Source organism: Narcine bancroftii, chromosome 12, assembly GCF_036971445.1.
Source record: "Narcine bancroftii isolate sNarBan1 chromosome 12, sNarBan1.hap1, whole genome shotgun sequence".
NCBI lineage: Eukaryota > Metazoa > Chordata > Chondrichthyes > Torpediniformes > Narcinidae > Narcine > Narcine bancroftii.
The window spans coordinates 3,634,883-3,650,738 of NC_091480.1; the positions used below are offsets into that span (position 1 = coordinate 3,634,883).

The 15,856-nt window shown below is 43.5% G+C and overlaps 2 protein-coding genes across 3 annotated transcripts in view; one reads left to right on the forward strand and one right to left on the reverse strand.

The window, feature by feature from the left end:
* The first annotated feature begins 1,159 nt into the window (after positions 1–1,159).
* Positions 1,160–15,856, forward strand: part of abca3b (ATP-binding cassette, sub-family A (ABC1), member 3b) — a 98,579-nt gene continuing 83,882 nt past the window's right edge. Inside the window, exons 1-4 of one of the 2 annotated variants that reach the window (XM_069905272.1) lie at positions 1,160–1,654; positions 1,787–1,917; positions 5,385–5,555; positions 9,351–9,501. The gene's annotated coding sequence lies outside the window, so the exon portion shown is untranslated. Of the gene's footprint in view, positions 1,655–1,786; positions 1,918–5,384; positions 5,556–9,350; positions 9,502–9,630; positions 9,681–15,856 lie in introns of those variants that run through there. The other variant, XM_069905273.1, reaches the window with a different exon arrangement.
* Positions 11,198–14,920, reverse strand: LOC138747362 (uncharacterized protein FLJ40521-like). Its single transcript, XM_069906485.1, has 2 exons — positions 14,828–14,920; positions 11,198–12,196 (listed from the first exon to the last, which is right to left on the reverse strand). Exons 1-2 carry the CDS (start codon positions 14,918–14,920, stop codon positions 11,198–11,200), a joined length of 1,092 nt encoding a protein of 363 aa, XP_069762586.1.

Genomic DNA, 15,856 nt, shown 5'->3' on the forward strand with positions numbered 1-15,856 from the left:
CATGAAAGTGGGTTCTTCGACCCATCTGTTATATGCTAACTGTACCACCTACCTGAGCTAATCCTATTTGCCTTTGTTTTGCCATATCCCTCCAACCCTTGAACAAGTTTAAATGTCTTTTAAATGATCTACCTACCTCTACAGTTTCCTCTGGCAGCTTGTTTCATATACCTTCCTCCCTCTGGAAAAAGTTTCCCCCTGTGTTCCCTTTAAATCTCCCCACACACCGCCACCCCCCCCCCCCCCCCATCTAAAACCTATATTCTCAAATTTTAGACTTTCTTACCTACCCTGGGAAAGACTGACCATCCACCATGCTTGTGTCCCCTCATAATTCTATAAAACTTCTTGAAGGTCACACCTCCGCTCTTCCAGATCAAAGATAGGAAACCTCAGTTTCCCCTTGTAGCTCAAGCCCTCCAGTCCCAATAACATCGTTGTGAATCTTTTCTGTAACATTCCAGTGTATTGTGACTCTACTTCAATCTTTGACAAACACTATCTTGATTAAACTCAATCAGTTCAGTGTATGAAGGTGTGCACTCAATGGGCTGACTTTTTAATTCTGAAGGACAAAACTCACTTTAAATTTTAACTTACAAAAGTTTGAAGGTATTGGCGTCTTTGCAAGGGCTTACCTTAAATCTGATGGGACTGACTCACAAATGCAAATGTGGGAGGGATATTGCACAATAGTGAAATTCTTTACTGCTAAGGACACTGAAGAAGAATGAGAGGTCTATCCAATGCATGTGATTGCAGCCATGACATATATTTGATTGGGGGTGATGGGTGGAGAGAAGGGACGAGGTGATTAAATACTGAATTGCAAGATATGTTGGAGAATTGGTTTCAAAGAACCAAGCAAGATTATGCATAGGTTTGTTTGCTTTATTGTTCAGAAAACTTTGATTGTAACTGAGTTTGTAACTGAACTGAGAAAATTAACAATTTTTAATTCTTTTATTGTCTTTTATGAAAAAATACAAAATTTGTTTTCTTTGCCCCATAAAGAGGCACCCTCGTGCCTCTATCAAGACGAGAAGAAGCAAGAGTCCCTTCAGAGTCTTTGTGTGCCTGTAGATTCCATCACAGTCCTTCAGATAGAGACAGGTTGATGTGCAGAATCAGAGGCAATTGGATTTGGAGGTGAATCTGATCTTTTAGAGTATGTTGAATGTACTTGCAAAGGGATTGGACAAAAACAAAACCTGCAGCTCAGTGAAAGATGCTCTTTGATCTGCCTGAAACTTCTTGTCTGAGTGAATGCTGCCGACTGGCACATTTCAGGTTGCAGAACTATGTGCTGAGATATGCTCTGAAGCTTGGTGCAAACAACTTAAAGACTCTCGGGGAAGAATCACTGTCAAAGATATTTCCACTACTGGGCACTGAGGGGCTGAGTCACAACCTTGCAACCTTGGGGCAGAAGTTACAGAAGCCTGAAAACCAGCACTTAATTTTAATGATACAGCATGCTAGAAGGTCCTTCTAGTCAATGAAACCCATGCTCTCCAATCACACCAAATTAACCTGCCAGCTTGTGTGTATTGAAGGGAGAAAGGAAACCACCGCAGTTCACAGGAAGAATGTACAACCTTGGTTATGCTAATCAAGGTCTGTTCCTTACAACATAAAAAAAACCTGCTCTATTGTAAGTCACTTTTTTCCATTATTATTTACATTTATCTATTGTATTTATTATCTCAATTCAATTAGTTTACAATTACATGTGGATTGTTCAGTGTGTGTGACAAACTCTTTATCATTAAACCTTCCCCAACAGTGCTAATTGATATGGAATTCAACCCTGCAAAAGAGAACAAAGTGCTGGAAACACTCAGCCAGCTCCTGTGGGGGAGAAATAGTGGATCAGGTGGAAAACTGCATCAGGACAGGGAACAGCTGCAACCAGAGGTTTGAAGTTGCAGGGATGTTGGGTTTAATGTTGGGTCATTTTTCTAGTGCAGAAGCTTAAGGTTTTATAATATTGCCTCTACTGCATTTGGGGCCCATTACCTCCCCCTCTGCTCCCTCCCACAGCTCCCTCTTCTCTTTTCTCCCCTCCCACGTCAGCATTCCTTCATCCTTCTCACTTTCTCCTTCCGCTATTCACCCCTCCTCCTCCTGCCCCTCTAATCCCTCCCCTCCCTCTCTTCCTTTTCCCGCTCCCCCCCCCCCATGTATTTTCAGTACATCTATTCTATACTTTTCAATGGCCCACTATTTAACAATACTCTGCATTTCTAATACTACAAAAGAAGTAGGAATTGATCTTCTTATTTTAATTCTGTGCTCTATAATTGTCATTTTTTTCTATTACTTTATGTGGCTGTATGAATGTTACAGTTAACCTGCTGGAATGCTCACAGAAGAAACCTCACTGTGTTCGGTTTTATGTGACAAATAAGCAAATTTTCCTCATTATATTTCATTTCTATGGATTTCAAAGGATCAGGACCAACTACAGACACATGGGATTAGCCCAGAATGCCACTTTGGTCAGTATGGACAAATTGGGCTGAAGGGCTTGTACTGTACTGTCAGACTCTGTCTTTGCTCATTTAGTTAGCATTTCCATATCTCCTTGAAGTCTCACAGCCCACATTGCCAGCAATTGAAGTCAAAGAAGAAAGTCTGCAGAAACTTTGTTGTGGTGCTTGTTTCTCCAGTCCAGTGCCAGCTGGATTTGATCCATCACAAAATACACTTGAACCTCTTGCCCAGTTCATTGACACAAGCTGCCAATAGCAGGGCTCCCTGCCATTGATCCCTGCCATACCCACTGGTCACAGCTTCCCAATCCAAATAAAGACTGGCTTATTCCTAGTTTTCTGACCATTATTCAACCTTTAAACTGCATCACTTTCTTACCCAAACACTTTCTGAAAATCCAAATACTCTAGACCAGCTTGCTAACCTTTATCTGTTCTGTGAATTACAACTCCAAACTAAACTCTTTTACAGATTTTCCAAAGCTGAGATCTCTCCTTGCAAAAATGTGCCATCTGCAGTGACTCATATGAGTACCTGCGACATGAAGAGGTGTTGAGTGGTGGGGCAGCTGCAGAAGATGTTTGCTAACAGCTCGCCCAACAGAAAGTTTTCAAACGGCTCCCATAGTTATTTGAAGTGAACTGCAGCAGTTCATTATAACCTGAGTTAATGTGCCTGAGATTATTGGTGTACCATTTAAATTACAGTTAGACCCTTGGTTCAACCTTTGAGATGGACCTTAAAACCTATACCTTTGACCTAGTTTTTAATTATCTTGTATATTGCGAACTGCAATAAGTCTGTGTCAGTTCACAGACTTACCTGACACATTGCGGGCTAGCAGTGCTGGGCGCTAAAGTACAGCGAGTGGATCAGATGAAGCCCCCGCCTAAAGGCGCGGGGCACTAATGGCTCATAGCTTTAACCTGGTGGTCCCGTGACCAGCAGCTGTTCACTAATGAGCTCATTAACAGACAGAGAATAAAAGGTCTGTGCATGTCTCCAATAAACCAGTCATGAGTTGACTACCTTTGTGTGTGTTTGCCTTTATTCAGTAGCATCTACCGTAATAGCTGCTACAAATTGGTGATCCCGAAGTTAAGATTTAACGAATTTGAATCACTATGAAAAAGGAGGAAACTTAAACAGCATCAATAACTGCCGCCGCCACGACAGTTAATGCAGTTGGGCTTCACTTGCCTCCTTTATGGATACATCAGCCTCGAATTTGTTTTTTTCAAGCTGAAACCCAATTTCGTCTTTGGAGTATAACAGCGGAAGACACAAAATTTTGGCGTGTCATGAATACATTGGAACTTACTAGGCATGAGTGTGGCATGCATCTTTTGAACATGGAAGGCCTAGGTGACAAGAATCCATCAGACCTGATGAATGAGATGCTGGTATTGTCAGATGGTCATTCCCATTGTCTGCTTTTCAAAACCTTATTTCTGTCAAAACTTCCAGGTCACATTGCCGTATCCATTGGTAACATGGATTTTTGCCGTCCCCATGACGTGGCTCGAGAGGCTCTATCGTATCCTACACAAGAGTCTACCCGAATACATCTCGGTATTGCAGCAGAAGCATATCTACCAGCCTCCTATATCTGTCCTCATATTTTGATTCTGTTACGAGCCTAAAGGACCCCAAAATCCAGCAGCAAGACATTCACCGACAAGTGGTTTTTAAAACAAAAGTTATTTTTAATCAACTTTAAACATGAAAATAGAATCAAACTTTAACTTAACTCTGTACTTAACTAACCCAATTTAACCCCCTATCTAAATCTAAGCGTACGTGTATGTAATGTGTGTGTAAATTTAAGAAAAGTTATTTGGTTCACAGTTCAATCTCACTTCTTCCAAGTTCTCTGGATGCAAGCAATTCTTATGTGCACAGAATTTAACATGTATGAAGTTCACCAGGTTTTGGTGCTTGAAAAGTAAATGTTTACTGCTCAAGAAGATTCTTGTAGGGATTGCAGAGAGGGATTTGTTGTTCCAGGATTTCCACAACTGAGGTACCACCATTAGTCACCTCAATGTCTCGCTGATGAAACTTGCCCCATCAGGGTTTTCCAGATGGTAACCTCTTTCTTTCAGGTTATGACAGAGCTTCTTCTGTTCCTCTTATTCCAAGAGAAACATCAGACCGATAGCACTTCCAGCCATCCACTGCTTTGGAACTTTTCATCAGTTTCAACCAGCTCTTCCTGGCTTGCACTGTTCAACTGCTTTTCAGTGTCACACACACGAGCTGAGAGAGCTTGTTAACCTCTCTCTCTCTCTCTCTCTCTCTCTCTCTGCTCGCTCTCTCTCTCACAGACTTCCAGCAAGCCCATGTGTCTCTCTCACAGACTTCCAGCAAGCCCATGTGTCTCTCTCACTTGCAAAGCCCCCACCTTCTTGTGCAAACAGGAGTTATCCTTCTCAAGTTGTCTTAGATAAACAAAACCCAGGAGTGACCTTCCTGTGAGCACTGCAGAAAGGTACTTGTAGCCAGCCTGTCTCCTATTGCAAACAATGGTCTTTTCATTTCATGATGTATTTCAATTAGCACCTACTTGTGAATGTGCATAACATTCTCCAGAGCTGCAATATTACTTGAATATGAATTCTTCAGTCTTTCAAATAAGATCTGCTTTAAAATGTGTGTATGTATGTAACCTACTCCCAAAATTCTCCCAAATATTTATCCATGACAATACATGATCAGTTTTGTCTGAAAATATTCCTGTGAAATGTTTTATATTAAAGCATTTGTATCAATAGTGTTGTTAAATTGATGAGACTAAAAAAACAAGTGTTTCTTTGGAAATATAGTATTGAGAGGCTGTGAAATGTTGCCTGTTGTTCCACTGTAACTCTCCCACCTTACTCCAATAGGAAACCATTGTTTTGCTGATGAGTTTAATGATTTGTTGTGCAGCCTAAAAACTGCAATGTCATCCAATTCCAATGCCTTCAGCCAACCTATCCAGCAGATAAGTCCAATTTATGGCTGGGAGACTATCATTACAAGTGATGGGATCAAGCTTTGCAGTTGGAACTAAACTAGTAAGTGTTTGGTGCTGAGGCCAACATTAAAATGTATTGTTTGGGCGCTTTTTAACTGTTAAGTAACAAGAGATGAACATAGGGAGAGTCATGGAGTTGTACCGCATGGAAATGGGCCCTTCAGCCCAACTCATGCATGCTGGCCAAATTGTCCAGCAGAAATACTTCTATTTGCTGGTATTTGGTCCACATCGCACTAAACCTTTCCTATCCATGTACCTTTCCAAATGACTTTTAATTGTAATTGTCCCCAAGCCTCTGAGACTTCATTCCACCAATCTTTTGTGTGGAAAAGTTGCCTCTCAGGTCCTCTCGATCATTCACCCCTCAAATTAAATGTGTCCTCTAAGGCTCACCTTTCTTGGGAAAAAGACTGAACTTTCGCTTATATGCTTTTCCTGATATCATAAACCTCTGTCATGTCAACCCTCAGCCTCCAACTCTACAGGGAAAACGGCTCAGCTTATTCAGTCTCTTGTAACTCTAGTCAAAGCAACATTTTCTGAATCTTTTCTGTGCTTTTCCAGCTTAATGAGACCATTCCTATCATTAGCTTAGCAGGACTACACACACTGAAGCAAGTGTAGTCTCGTCAACTCTTGTACATAATGCCCTGTCCAAATAAGGCAAACATACCATATGTTCACTGTACCTCTGTTGTGACTTTCACGGAACTGTATACCTGTACCCCTACTTGTCTCTGTAGAAATGTCACAATATCCAGGGCCCAACCATTTTCTGTGTAAATTCTGCCCAGGTTTAACTTTCCAAAGAGTATCACTTCACACATTTGTGTAAAATTTCTTCCTGCTATTCCTTGGTGTACCTTCCAAGTTGATTATCACCCTAGATAACCACCTTCTCTGTTCACCATACTGCCTAAGTTGATGTCCTGCAAATTTACGAATCCTGCCAATAACATTATCATCCAAATCATGACTATATGTGACAAATAACAGGGCCAGCACTAATCCCTGGAACACATTACTGGTCACAGACCTCTCACCACTTGTCTCATCAACCTTATTTTGTACCCAATTGCCTAACTCACCCTGGATCCCAAGAATCTATCCTTGATCAGCCTACCATGTGGGCCTTGTCATATGCGTTGCTAAAGTCCATTGTTAGACCTCTTGATAAAACTAAGCTAAATTTGTGAGATGTCTTCTACACAAAGCCATGATGAGTTAAGAAAGATGAAGTTCCTGATCTTAAAAGCATTAGGATCCCCAGGACCATATCAGATAAACACCAGGTTACTACAGAGGGTGAAGAAAGAGATTGCTAGAGTTTTGCCAATTCCTAACCATAGGGGATGTACCAGAGGATTGGAGAATTGTAAATGTCATCACCTTGTTTTAAAAATGGTAATTTAGAGAATTCTGGGAATTATAGACCAGTGAGTCTTGCGTCAGTGGTGGGAAAACTAATGGATAGGATTCTTTGGAACAGAATTTACTAGCATTTAGAGAAGCATGGTCTTCTCAGGGATAGTCAGCATGACTTTGTGAAGGGCAGTTTGTGCCTCACGAGCCTAATTGAGTTTTTTGAGGAAGTAAGAAAAAAAAATTGATGAATGTCATGCGGCATGGGATCCATGGAGACCTAGCTCTTGGTGTATTCAGAAATGGCTTGCGTGCAGAGGGTGGTAGTAGATGGAACATATTCTGCCTGGAGGTCTATTCTGGGAACCCTGCTCTTCGTGATTTTTATAAATGACCTGGATGAGGAAGTCAAGGGATGGGTCAGTAAGTTTGAAGGTTGGATAGTGTAGAAGGTTGACAAGGTTACAAAAGATTTATAGAGTTGGGCAGATGGAGTTTAATCCTGATTAAGTGTGAAGAGATGCATTTTGGAACTTGAAGATGGAGTGCATGGTTAATGGTGAGATTCTTAACAATGAAATAAGAGGGACCCATAGATCTCTCAAGATTGTGTGGCAATCTTGATATGGTAGTTAAAGCAGCTTATGGTATGCAGGCTTTCTTTAGTTGGGGGATTGAGTTCAAGAACCGTAAGGTAATGTTGCAGCTCCATAAACCTGGTTGGACCACACATGGAATATTGTGTTCATTTGTAGTCAACTTATTACAGGAAGGGTGTGGAAGCTTTGGAGAGCATGCAGAGGAGATTTACCAGGATATTGTCTGTGTTGGAGAATGTTTCTTATGAGGCAAGGTTAACAAGGGGAGCTAGGGATGAGAGGTAACTTTATAGATGTCTACAAGATTATTAGAGGCATCAATAGGGTGGACAGCCAGCTCCTTTTTCCCAAGGAGACACTAGCAAATACTAGAGGTCCTCTGTTTAAGGTGAGGAGAGTTCAGGGAAGGAGTCAGGGTTTTTTTTTCTACACAGTGAGCAGTGGATGCGTGGAATGCATTGCCAGGTGTGGTGGTGGAACCTCTCCATACTATTACTGTAACCTACTTCAGGACCACCAAACAAAGATCTGTCAACACTATTGAAGCATCATCCCTGCCATGAAGAAGTTAAAACTATGTACTACATTTGACTCCAGCATCATGTTTACCTCGATTGAAGCATCATTTTTTTGGTACTAACTGTAAATATTTAACTATCCTTTATACTTAAAATCTTTTTATGTCTGACAGCTAATTGTGCCAATTTAACTTACCCTCTTGTTATATTTCCTTATGAACCTGCCTGGCTGAAACAAGTAAGAATTTTGATGAATTTTTCTCTTTTACTTGTGTTTATGACAATAAACTCTCATAAACTCATCAAATCTCTTGGGATTCTCCTTTTCTTTATCTGCCATGGGTATCTCACATTCCTTCTTTGCCTTCCTGATTTCCTTATTGTGTTCTCATAAATGCCTCATATTCCTCAAAGGATTCATTGATCCCAGATGCTTGATGTATGCCAATGACCACAATCTGATTGTCCCTTGTAATGTGGTGTTCCCTAACCTTATCAGTCTTGCCTTTTGAGAGGAGTACAATACATAAACGTGCCGGTGAAACTCAGCAGGTCAGGTAGCAAGTATAGAAAGTAGAGGGTAACCAACATTTTGGGCATGAGCCCTTCGTCGGGTCTTGCCTTGGCCCAATTTTGGACTTTAGACTGGATGTATCCACTTCCATAATTACTTTAAATCTGTTGTTGTTCATCGTTCGTAGTTGAAGATGACGCCAAGCTAATGGAATTATGGTTAGTGGGCTGAAAGTGCTCCCTTTCTCTCCACCCCTCCCAACAATACTGACACCGGCCACTTTGCCAGCCCCATTTCCCAAGAGGAATCAACTGGTTTAGAAATATATTTGCAAAGCCTTTCAGAAAATCACTGTGGCACAAAAAGAGGCCTTCAGGTTCAATAAGGCTGCATGACTCCTTGTTTGTAGATGGGAAAATGTCATGTGGTCATTTCTGATCCCACTGGCAGGTCATTGCTCATGTTGTTCCAGGGATGCCATCACAGTCCCTGTCAGTACTATAACCTGTATGCTCCTAATGGAGGAAGGCCCCCCCCCTCCCCCACCATCTAATCTCTAGCCATACTATATGGATTTCACTTGGAAGGCACCACTGGAAAGCCAACACCATTGCATCTTGATGTGATTTACTCAGGCACAGGAACAGCTGGTCTGAGCATTTTCCATTGAGTTAACATCAGGATGATGAACACTTTACATTGTAGAAACAACATTGATGGGTGTTCCAAGAGGAATGTAAAAAATGGAGAATTCTTTCAGGGATCAGCAGGGCAGAGGGGAAATTTTGTTTTGCTGTGATGCCTAGAACTAGAGGTTGCCAACTTTGTTCTTCTCATAGAGGGTGGCAAATCTGGAATTCTCTGGTGCAAAAAAAACCTGGAGGTCAGGCAGCATCCATGCATGGTACGGGATGGTGGACATTTCTAGTTAGGAACTTTTGATGAAACTCAATTCAACAGATTTTGGCCAACCCCACCCCAAGCTGAGAGGTAAGTCCAAGGCATGAGCAAGTAGTTCTTTTTGTTTACTGTGATGAGATTTTATTTTTAGAACTAGGTGCGTAGGGTTTGTGATTGAAAGCACGCAGACTTGGAAATATGAGTACGGTGAACCAGTTCTGCAGCAGCGGCATCAAGTTCTTCAACAAATGCCGTCCGTACCTCAGCAGGTGAGTGTGGTTATGGTTTCTGCGCAGGCTGTTATTTCCTGGAATCAGCTCTCCTGAGTGATTCCCGACACAAGAGAGTTGGGGATTTCTGTTGCATGGTGAGAACAGTCCCCGACTACTGCTTTAGGATGTTATAGGACTGATGTGTTACATCAGCTGGCAGATTTTCTTGTAATGATGCAGTACGACAAGTGAATGGTGAGAAAGCTCTTAGCTTAGAGTGCATGTGAGAAGGTTTCAGAACTGGGGCTGTTTTTCCTGGAGTGAAGGAGGTTAAGGGGTGACAAATGAGTTGGGACTGAAGACCTTATTTCCCATCTACATAATTCTCAGATACTATTTATTGTCATGTCATTAAACAGAAATGTAATATTACACAAAATTGCCTTTAATCTGCCATAAGGCAGACAAAGATTCACCACTAGCATTGCCCGCCACCCCTTATAGTCAGAGAAAGAGGACTGAGTGTCCGTGGATCCACCTCCAGCATCCTGCAATGCCTGCAGCTGCACAAGACTCCAGTTCAGTTCAAACCGTCGGCAACCCGAGCTCCAGAACCAAACTTCCGACAGGATAAGGATGCCTTTAGCGCTTAGGGCCCTTTGGGAGCCCTTGCTTTCAGCACCCTCTCGAAACCTGGTTCTGATAGCCAATTCTCACAAGCCAGTCTTCAGCAGCCCGCAGCCTGTTGTGAGTCCTGTTACCTCAGGTTGCCAGCAGCCTGTGTGGGTTCGTCACCCACAAGTTGCCAACAGGTTGCCGCCTGTGTGTGTCCTTCAGCCACAGAGCCCCATCACTGGTCCACCACCATGGTCACCGTCCTTGGAATCTTTTCCTCTACTCCTTCTCAACTAAGGGTGTTCTTGCTGTTACTGGTGTCCTATAACAGTCTTTTGCTCCCCCAGAATCTGTAACATTTAGTGGCTGCTGCCAAACACAGGTGCCACCATCTTGGACGCAGATCCGACCATTGCAGTATTTTAAATAAAACACTGTTGGCCACTTTAATGGGCCGTTTAAAGCCTGTACAGAGTTGTCAACAGTAGGACTAGGCGGTAGAACCCCATGGAAAAAAGGCTGTTTCTCTGCTCCCCGGTCTCCCTGGGTTGACAGCAGTGGCAGAGCTGCCATTCCACCATCTTCAGCAGTGCCGCTATTTTGAACAAAATCTGTATGACCTGCTCCCTGCTTCCAATCACTCTGCTGTTTCGTGTCATGGAATGTTTTGGAATGTTTGTTTCATGTCTCGCATTCATCCCTACCACTAGGCTTGCCCAGGGCTGCTCCAGGGAAATGTTGGTCAGGGACCAGAAGATATTGCCAGAATGGTCAAAAATCAGTTTCTGCAGTGAGGGGTGCATTACAGAGCCCCTGTAGTGTGGTTCGCTGTGAAGAGATTTTATTTGTAGAACTGCATTTGCAGGTTTTGTGATCGAGTTTAAAACATGCACACTGGAAGTATCAGTACTCTGAACCTCTTCTGCAACACCTCCAGTTGTTCTTCATTGTGTCATGTCTCAGCAGGTGAGCGTCGTTTTCGGTGAGCGTCGTTTTCGGTGAGCGTCGTTTTCGGTGAGCGTCGTTTTCGGTGAGCGTCGTTTTCGGTGAGCGTCGTTTTCGGTGAGCGTCGTTTTCGGTGAGCGTCGTTTTCGGTGAGCGTCGTTTTCGGTGAGCGTCGTTTTCGGTGAGCGTCGTTTTCGGTGAGCGTCGTTTTCGGTGAGCGTCGTTTTCGGTGAGCGTCGTTTTCGGTGAGCGTCGTTTTCGGTGAGCGTCGTTTTCGGTGAGCGTCGTTTTCGGTGAGCGTCGTTTTCGGTGAGCGTCGTTTTCGGTGAGCGTCGTTTTCGGTGAGCGTCGTTTTCGGTGAGCGTCGTTTTCGGTGAGCGTCGTTTTCGGTGAGCGTCGTTTTCGGTGAGCGTCGTTTTCGGTGAGCGTCGTTTTCGGTGAGCGTCGTTTTCGGTGAGCGTCGTTTTCGGTGAGCGTCGTTTTCGGTGAGCGTCGTTTTCGGTGAGCGTCGTTTTCGGTGAGCGTCGTTTTCGGTGAGCGTCGTTTTCGGTGAGCGTCGTTTTCGGTGAGCGTCGTTTTCGGTGAGCGTCGTTTTCGGTGAGCGTCGTTTTCGGTGAGCGTCGTTTTCGGTGAGCGTCGTTTTCGGTGAGCGTCGTTTTCGGTGAGCGTCGTTTTCGGTGAGCGTCGTTTTCGGTGAGCGTCGTTTTCGGTGAGCGTCGTTTTCGGTGAGGGTCGTTTTCGGTGAGGGTCGTTTTCGGTGAGGGTCGTTTTCGGTGAGGGTCGTTTTCGGTGAGGGTCGTTTTCGGTGAGGGTCGTTTTCGGTGAGGGTCGTTTTCGGTGAGGGTCGTTTTCGGTGAGGGTCGTTTTCGGTGAGGGTCGTTTTCGGTGAGGGTCGTTTTCGGTGAGGGTCGTTTTCGGTGAGCGTCGTTTTCGGTGAGCGTCGTTTTCGGTGAGCGTCGTTTTCGGTGAGCGTCGTTTTCGGTGAGCTGTGACATTGTTTCATTGAATGAGCACTGGAATGATTAATGGCAATTATTAAAAAAAGGAAAGACAGAAGGGGAAAAGATTGTTTCCAAAGAAAGTGTTGATCTGGGGCTCCTTGCTTACAAGAGGGGTAGAATCAGAGCCAGCCTGGGCTTTCTGCAGGGGATTGGATCACCACGTAATTTAAAAGGGACAGACAGAGTAAATGCGGATAGGCTTTTTCAATTAAGAAAGGGGGAGATTCAAACTAGAGGACATGGTTTAAGATTGAAGGGGGAAAATTATAAGGGGAACATGAGGGGAAATTTCTTTATGCAGAGGGTGGTGGAATGAGCTTCCGGCAGACATAGTCAAGGCGGGATCATTAGTTACATTTAAGGAAAGACTGGATCGTTACATGGATAGGAGGGGACTAGAGGGGTATGGACCGGGTGCTGGTCATTGGGACTAGGAGGGTGGGGATTTGCTACGGCATGGACTAGTAGGGCCGAACTGGCCTGTTCTGTGCTGTAAGTGGTTATATGGTAAGGGAAAATAATTTGCAAGGTTATTGGCAAAGCAGGGAATGGGACTTATAGATTGGAGCACGGGGAACTGATGTAAATTTTAATGGGCTGATCCTTGGGGATTGCTGCAATTTTATAATCCTGTGACTAGATTGTTTAAAGTCTCCTGGAGTGAATGAGAATTGGTGAGGTACTGACTAATGATTGGTTACATTATCTTCTACAGTGAGTGGGGATTTATTGCACAAATCCTGTACACATCAAATTACATCAAATGTATTTCAAGAAACAAGTCCAACCAGTCTCTGCCAGCCTTTATGCTCCATTATGTTTACATTTATCAATGTGACCTTTTAGTTTGATTAACCTTGTCTAAATGTATCAACACTACCCACCTCAATCCTTTCTCCTATTCTTACTACTCTTTATAAAGGTTCTTCTAAGTAGACTTTAGTAAAGCATTTGGCAAGGTCCCTCAAGGTAGACTGATCCAGAAGCATAGGATCCATGGTGAATTGACCATTTGGATTCAGAATTGGCTGGCCCATAGAAGAGAGGAAGAGTAGGAAGTGGAGGAGGGATGTTGTTCTGTCTGGAAGTCCATGACTTGTGGTATTCTGCAGTGTTTAGTGATAGGACCCCTGCAGTTTGTGATGTATATAAATGATTTGGATGAAAATGTAGATAGTTGGATTAGTTTACAGATGACACAAAGATTAGTGGAGTTATAGACAGTGCAGAATATTATACATATGGGCAGAGAAATGGCAGGTGGAATTCAATCCAAACAAGTGTGAGGTGTTTTTCTGTGTGAGGTCAAATGCAAGGAGAAAAGGTGCATTTAATGGCAGGGCCATTAACAGTACGGATGTGCAAAGGAATCTTATGGTCCAGATCCGAGGTCCTTGAAGGTGACCATGAAAATGTGGTCAAGAAGGTGTATGGCTTCCCTTCCTGGTCAAGGCATTGAACATAAGAGAATGAAAGTCCTATTGCTGCATTATAAATCTTTGATGGAGTATTGTGTGCAACTTTGGTCATCATGACAGGAAAAATATGGAGGCTTTAGAAAGGGGACAGAAGAGATTTACTAGAACACTGCCCTGTTTAGAAAGTAAGAACTGTAAAGATAAAAGGAGAGATTGGACAAACTTCTGTTTTTTTTAAACCTCTGGAATACCAGCGGCTTAGTGGAAACCTGATAGAAGTTATTATGTTTTCCAAAAAGAAACTTTATTCAAAATAAAAGTACACACACACAAAGGGAAACAGAACAAAGCTTTCCACATTCTTCGTGTCATTGCTGCTGTACATTGTGTTAACCACTAATTATACTACATAGCACCATCGTTACTCGTGTAGCTCCCTGGGGTTACTTCCCCTTGAGTTGTTTGAGGGTTTCCTCACCACTCTAAGCCCCTCAATGCCCAGTAGTGGAAGGACCCTTGGCTATGGTCCATTCCCATAAAGCCATTGTGTTGTCTGCACCAAGCTTCAGTGTGTCCCTCAGCACGTACTCCTGCAGCCTAGAATGTGCCAGTCAGCAGCATTCCCTCACCAGGCAGACCACAGAGTGTCTGTCACTGAGTTTATCATCTCCCAGCAGTGTTAGATGCCTTTCTCAGTGTACGTCCCCTGGAACAGCTTGGAAATCAGACAGTCCCGTTACATTGCTGATGGGGATGAATCTTGATGAGAACTCTTGCATCCTGCTCCACATTCTCCAGAAATATGCAGTGCTATGCTTGACCTTCTCAATCCTATCACAGTCATCTCAAGCAATTTGGTGATGTCCCAGTCATACAAGAAGGATCAGATTAGGGGGACTTCTCTCACCACAGCCAAACCAGTTCTCAATGCTTGTTGGTGAATTTAGGTGATGAGGAGTTCTGGAAGATGACTTGGACAGTCTGCTCTGGGAAATGTTCCTCAGTATCCATCTAGTTCCTTGTCTCTGTGTCTGCAAGATGTTCTGTGCTGTCCACTCACTGCTTGATGGACGTGGTCAAAGGTATTTGTCTGGAAAACCTTTTCCACAAAAGATAACATGACATTGTGGATCTGACTGGGACATTGGTCACAGGGTCAGCCTCATCCTTTGCAACACCTGGGTTAGCTAGAACTGCAGAACTTGCCACCCTCGACCTTGGTTACATGCAAGGCCTGATACAACGACACATGAAAGTGGTTATCAGGATGAGGACCACTGGGCATACTCTTGTCCCCATTGTCCAGACACTTGTTCATGGTCACCTCTGTTCCATCCTTGATCCCAAATTAACTGGAAGATATTTCAGATAACATCCAGGACAGAGGCACAAGGGATGAGCCAGACCTGCACCAAGTACAGCAGTTTGGAGAGCACCTTGCACCTGATGATCAGGTTCTACTGTGTTAGTGAGAGACAGCACCACTCCCACAGTCCTAATTTCTGATGAACCTTCACTATCCACTCTGACCAAGTTTCGCTAAGCATCGCGGGCCCTTTGAATCTGTACCCAGCACATTCAGGTAGTCAAAACTAACTATGAAGGAGATGATGGATCAGTTAGTCCAGTTACCGAAGGGCATTGCCTCATTCTTCTATTTAACTTGAGCACCCAACGCCAACTTGAACTGTTCATGGATTCTGGCCAGTCTGTGGACTGATTGTGTGTTGGAACAGAAGTCGGTGACATCGTCCATGCATAGGGAGGCTTTGACCTGTTACCTCCACTTTCTGGCAACATCACCTCTCATGCCCTCAATCTTCTTGATGGGATTCAGCACAGAAACAAGACAGGAGAGTGTGGGTAACACTGCCTGACTCCAGACTTGATGGGGAAGCTACCTGTTTCTCACCCTTTGATTTGAACTTTGCTACAGATGTTTATGCAGAGCAGTTGAATCCAATTTTGGATTCTCATCCCAAAACCTGTTTTGGAGATCATGTCCATCATGTGAAATTCTGTCGAAGGCCTTTTCCAATTCCAAGCTGACCTCTGAGTACAGGTACATAATTCCATGTAAGACAGGATGATGAAGATGGCCACAAACAGCTTCTACAGTCTGTCCTGTGTCTCTGGCGAAGAATGTGTTTGGCAAGCTAGTTTTCATCAGTCAAGGCATTTTGTTCAGGAACAGATCATGTTAAAGCTACACCGTGTTGGTGAGACTACATTTGGAGTATTGTGTGCAATTTTG

Bases quoted from the DNA above. Each gene is read 5' to 3' on its own strand.
- LOC138747362 (XM_069906485.1), bottom strand. From the start codon at position 14,920: ATGAACAAGTGTCTGGACAATGGGGACAAGAGTATGCCCAGTGGTCCT. The intron at 12,197-14,827 runs GTAACCAAGGTC...TAATCATTCCAG, and splicing joins CGTTGTATCAGGCCTTGCAT to TGCTCATTCAATGAAACAAT.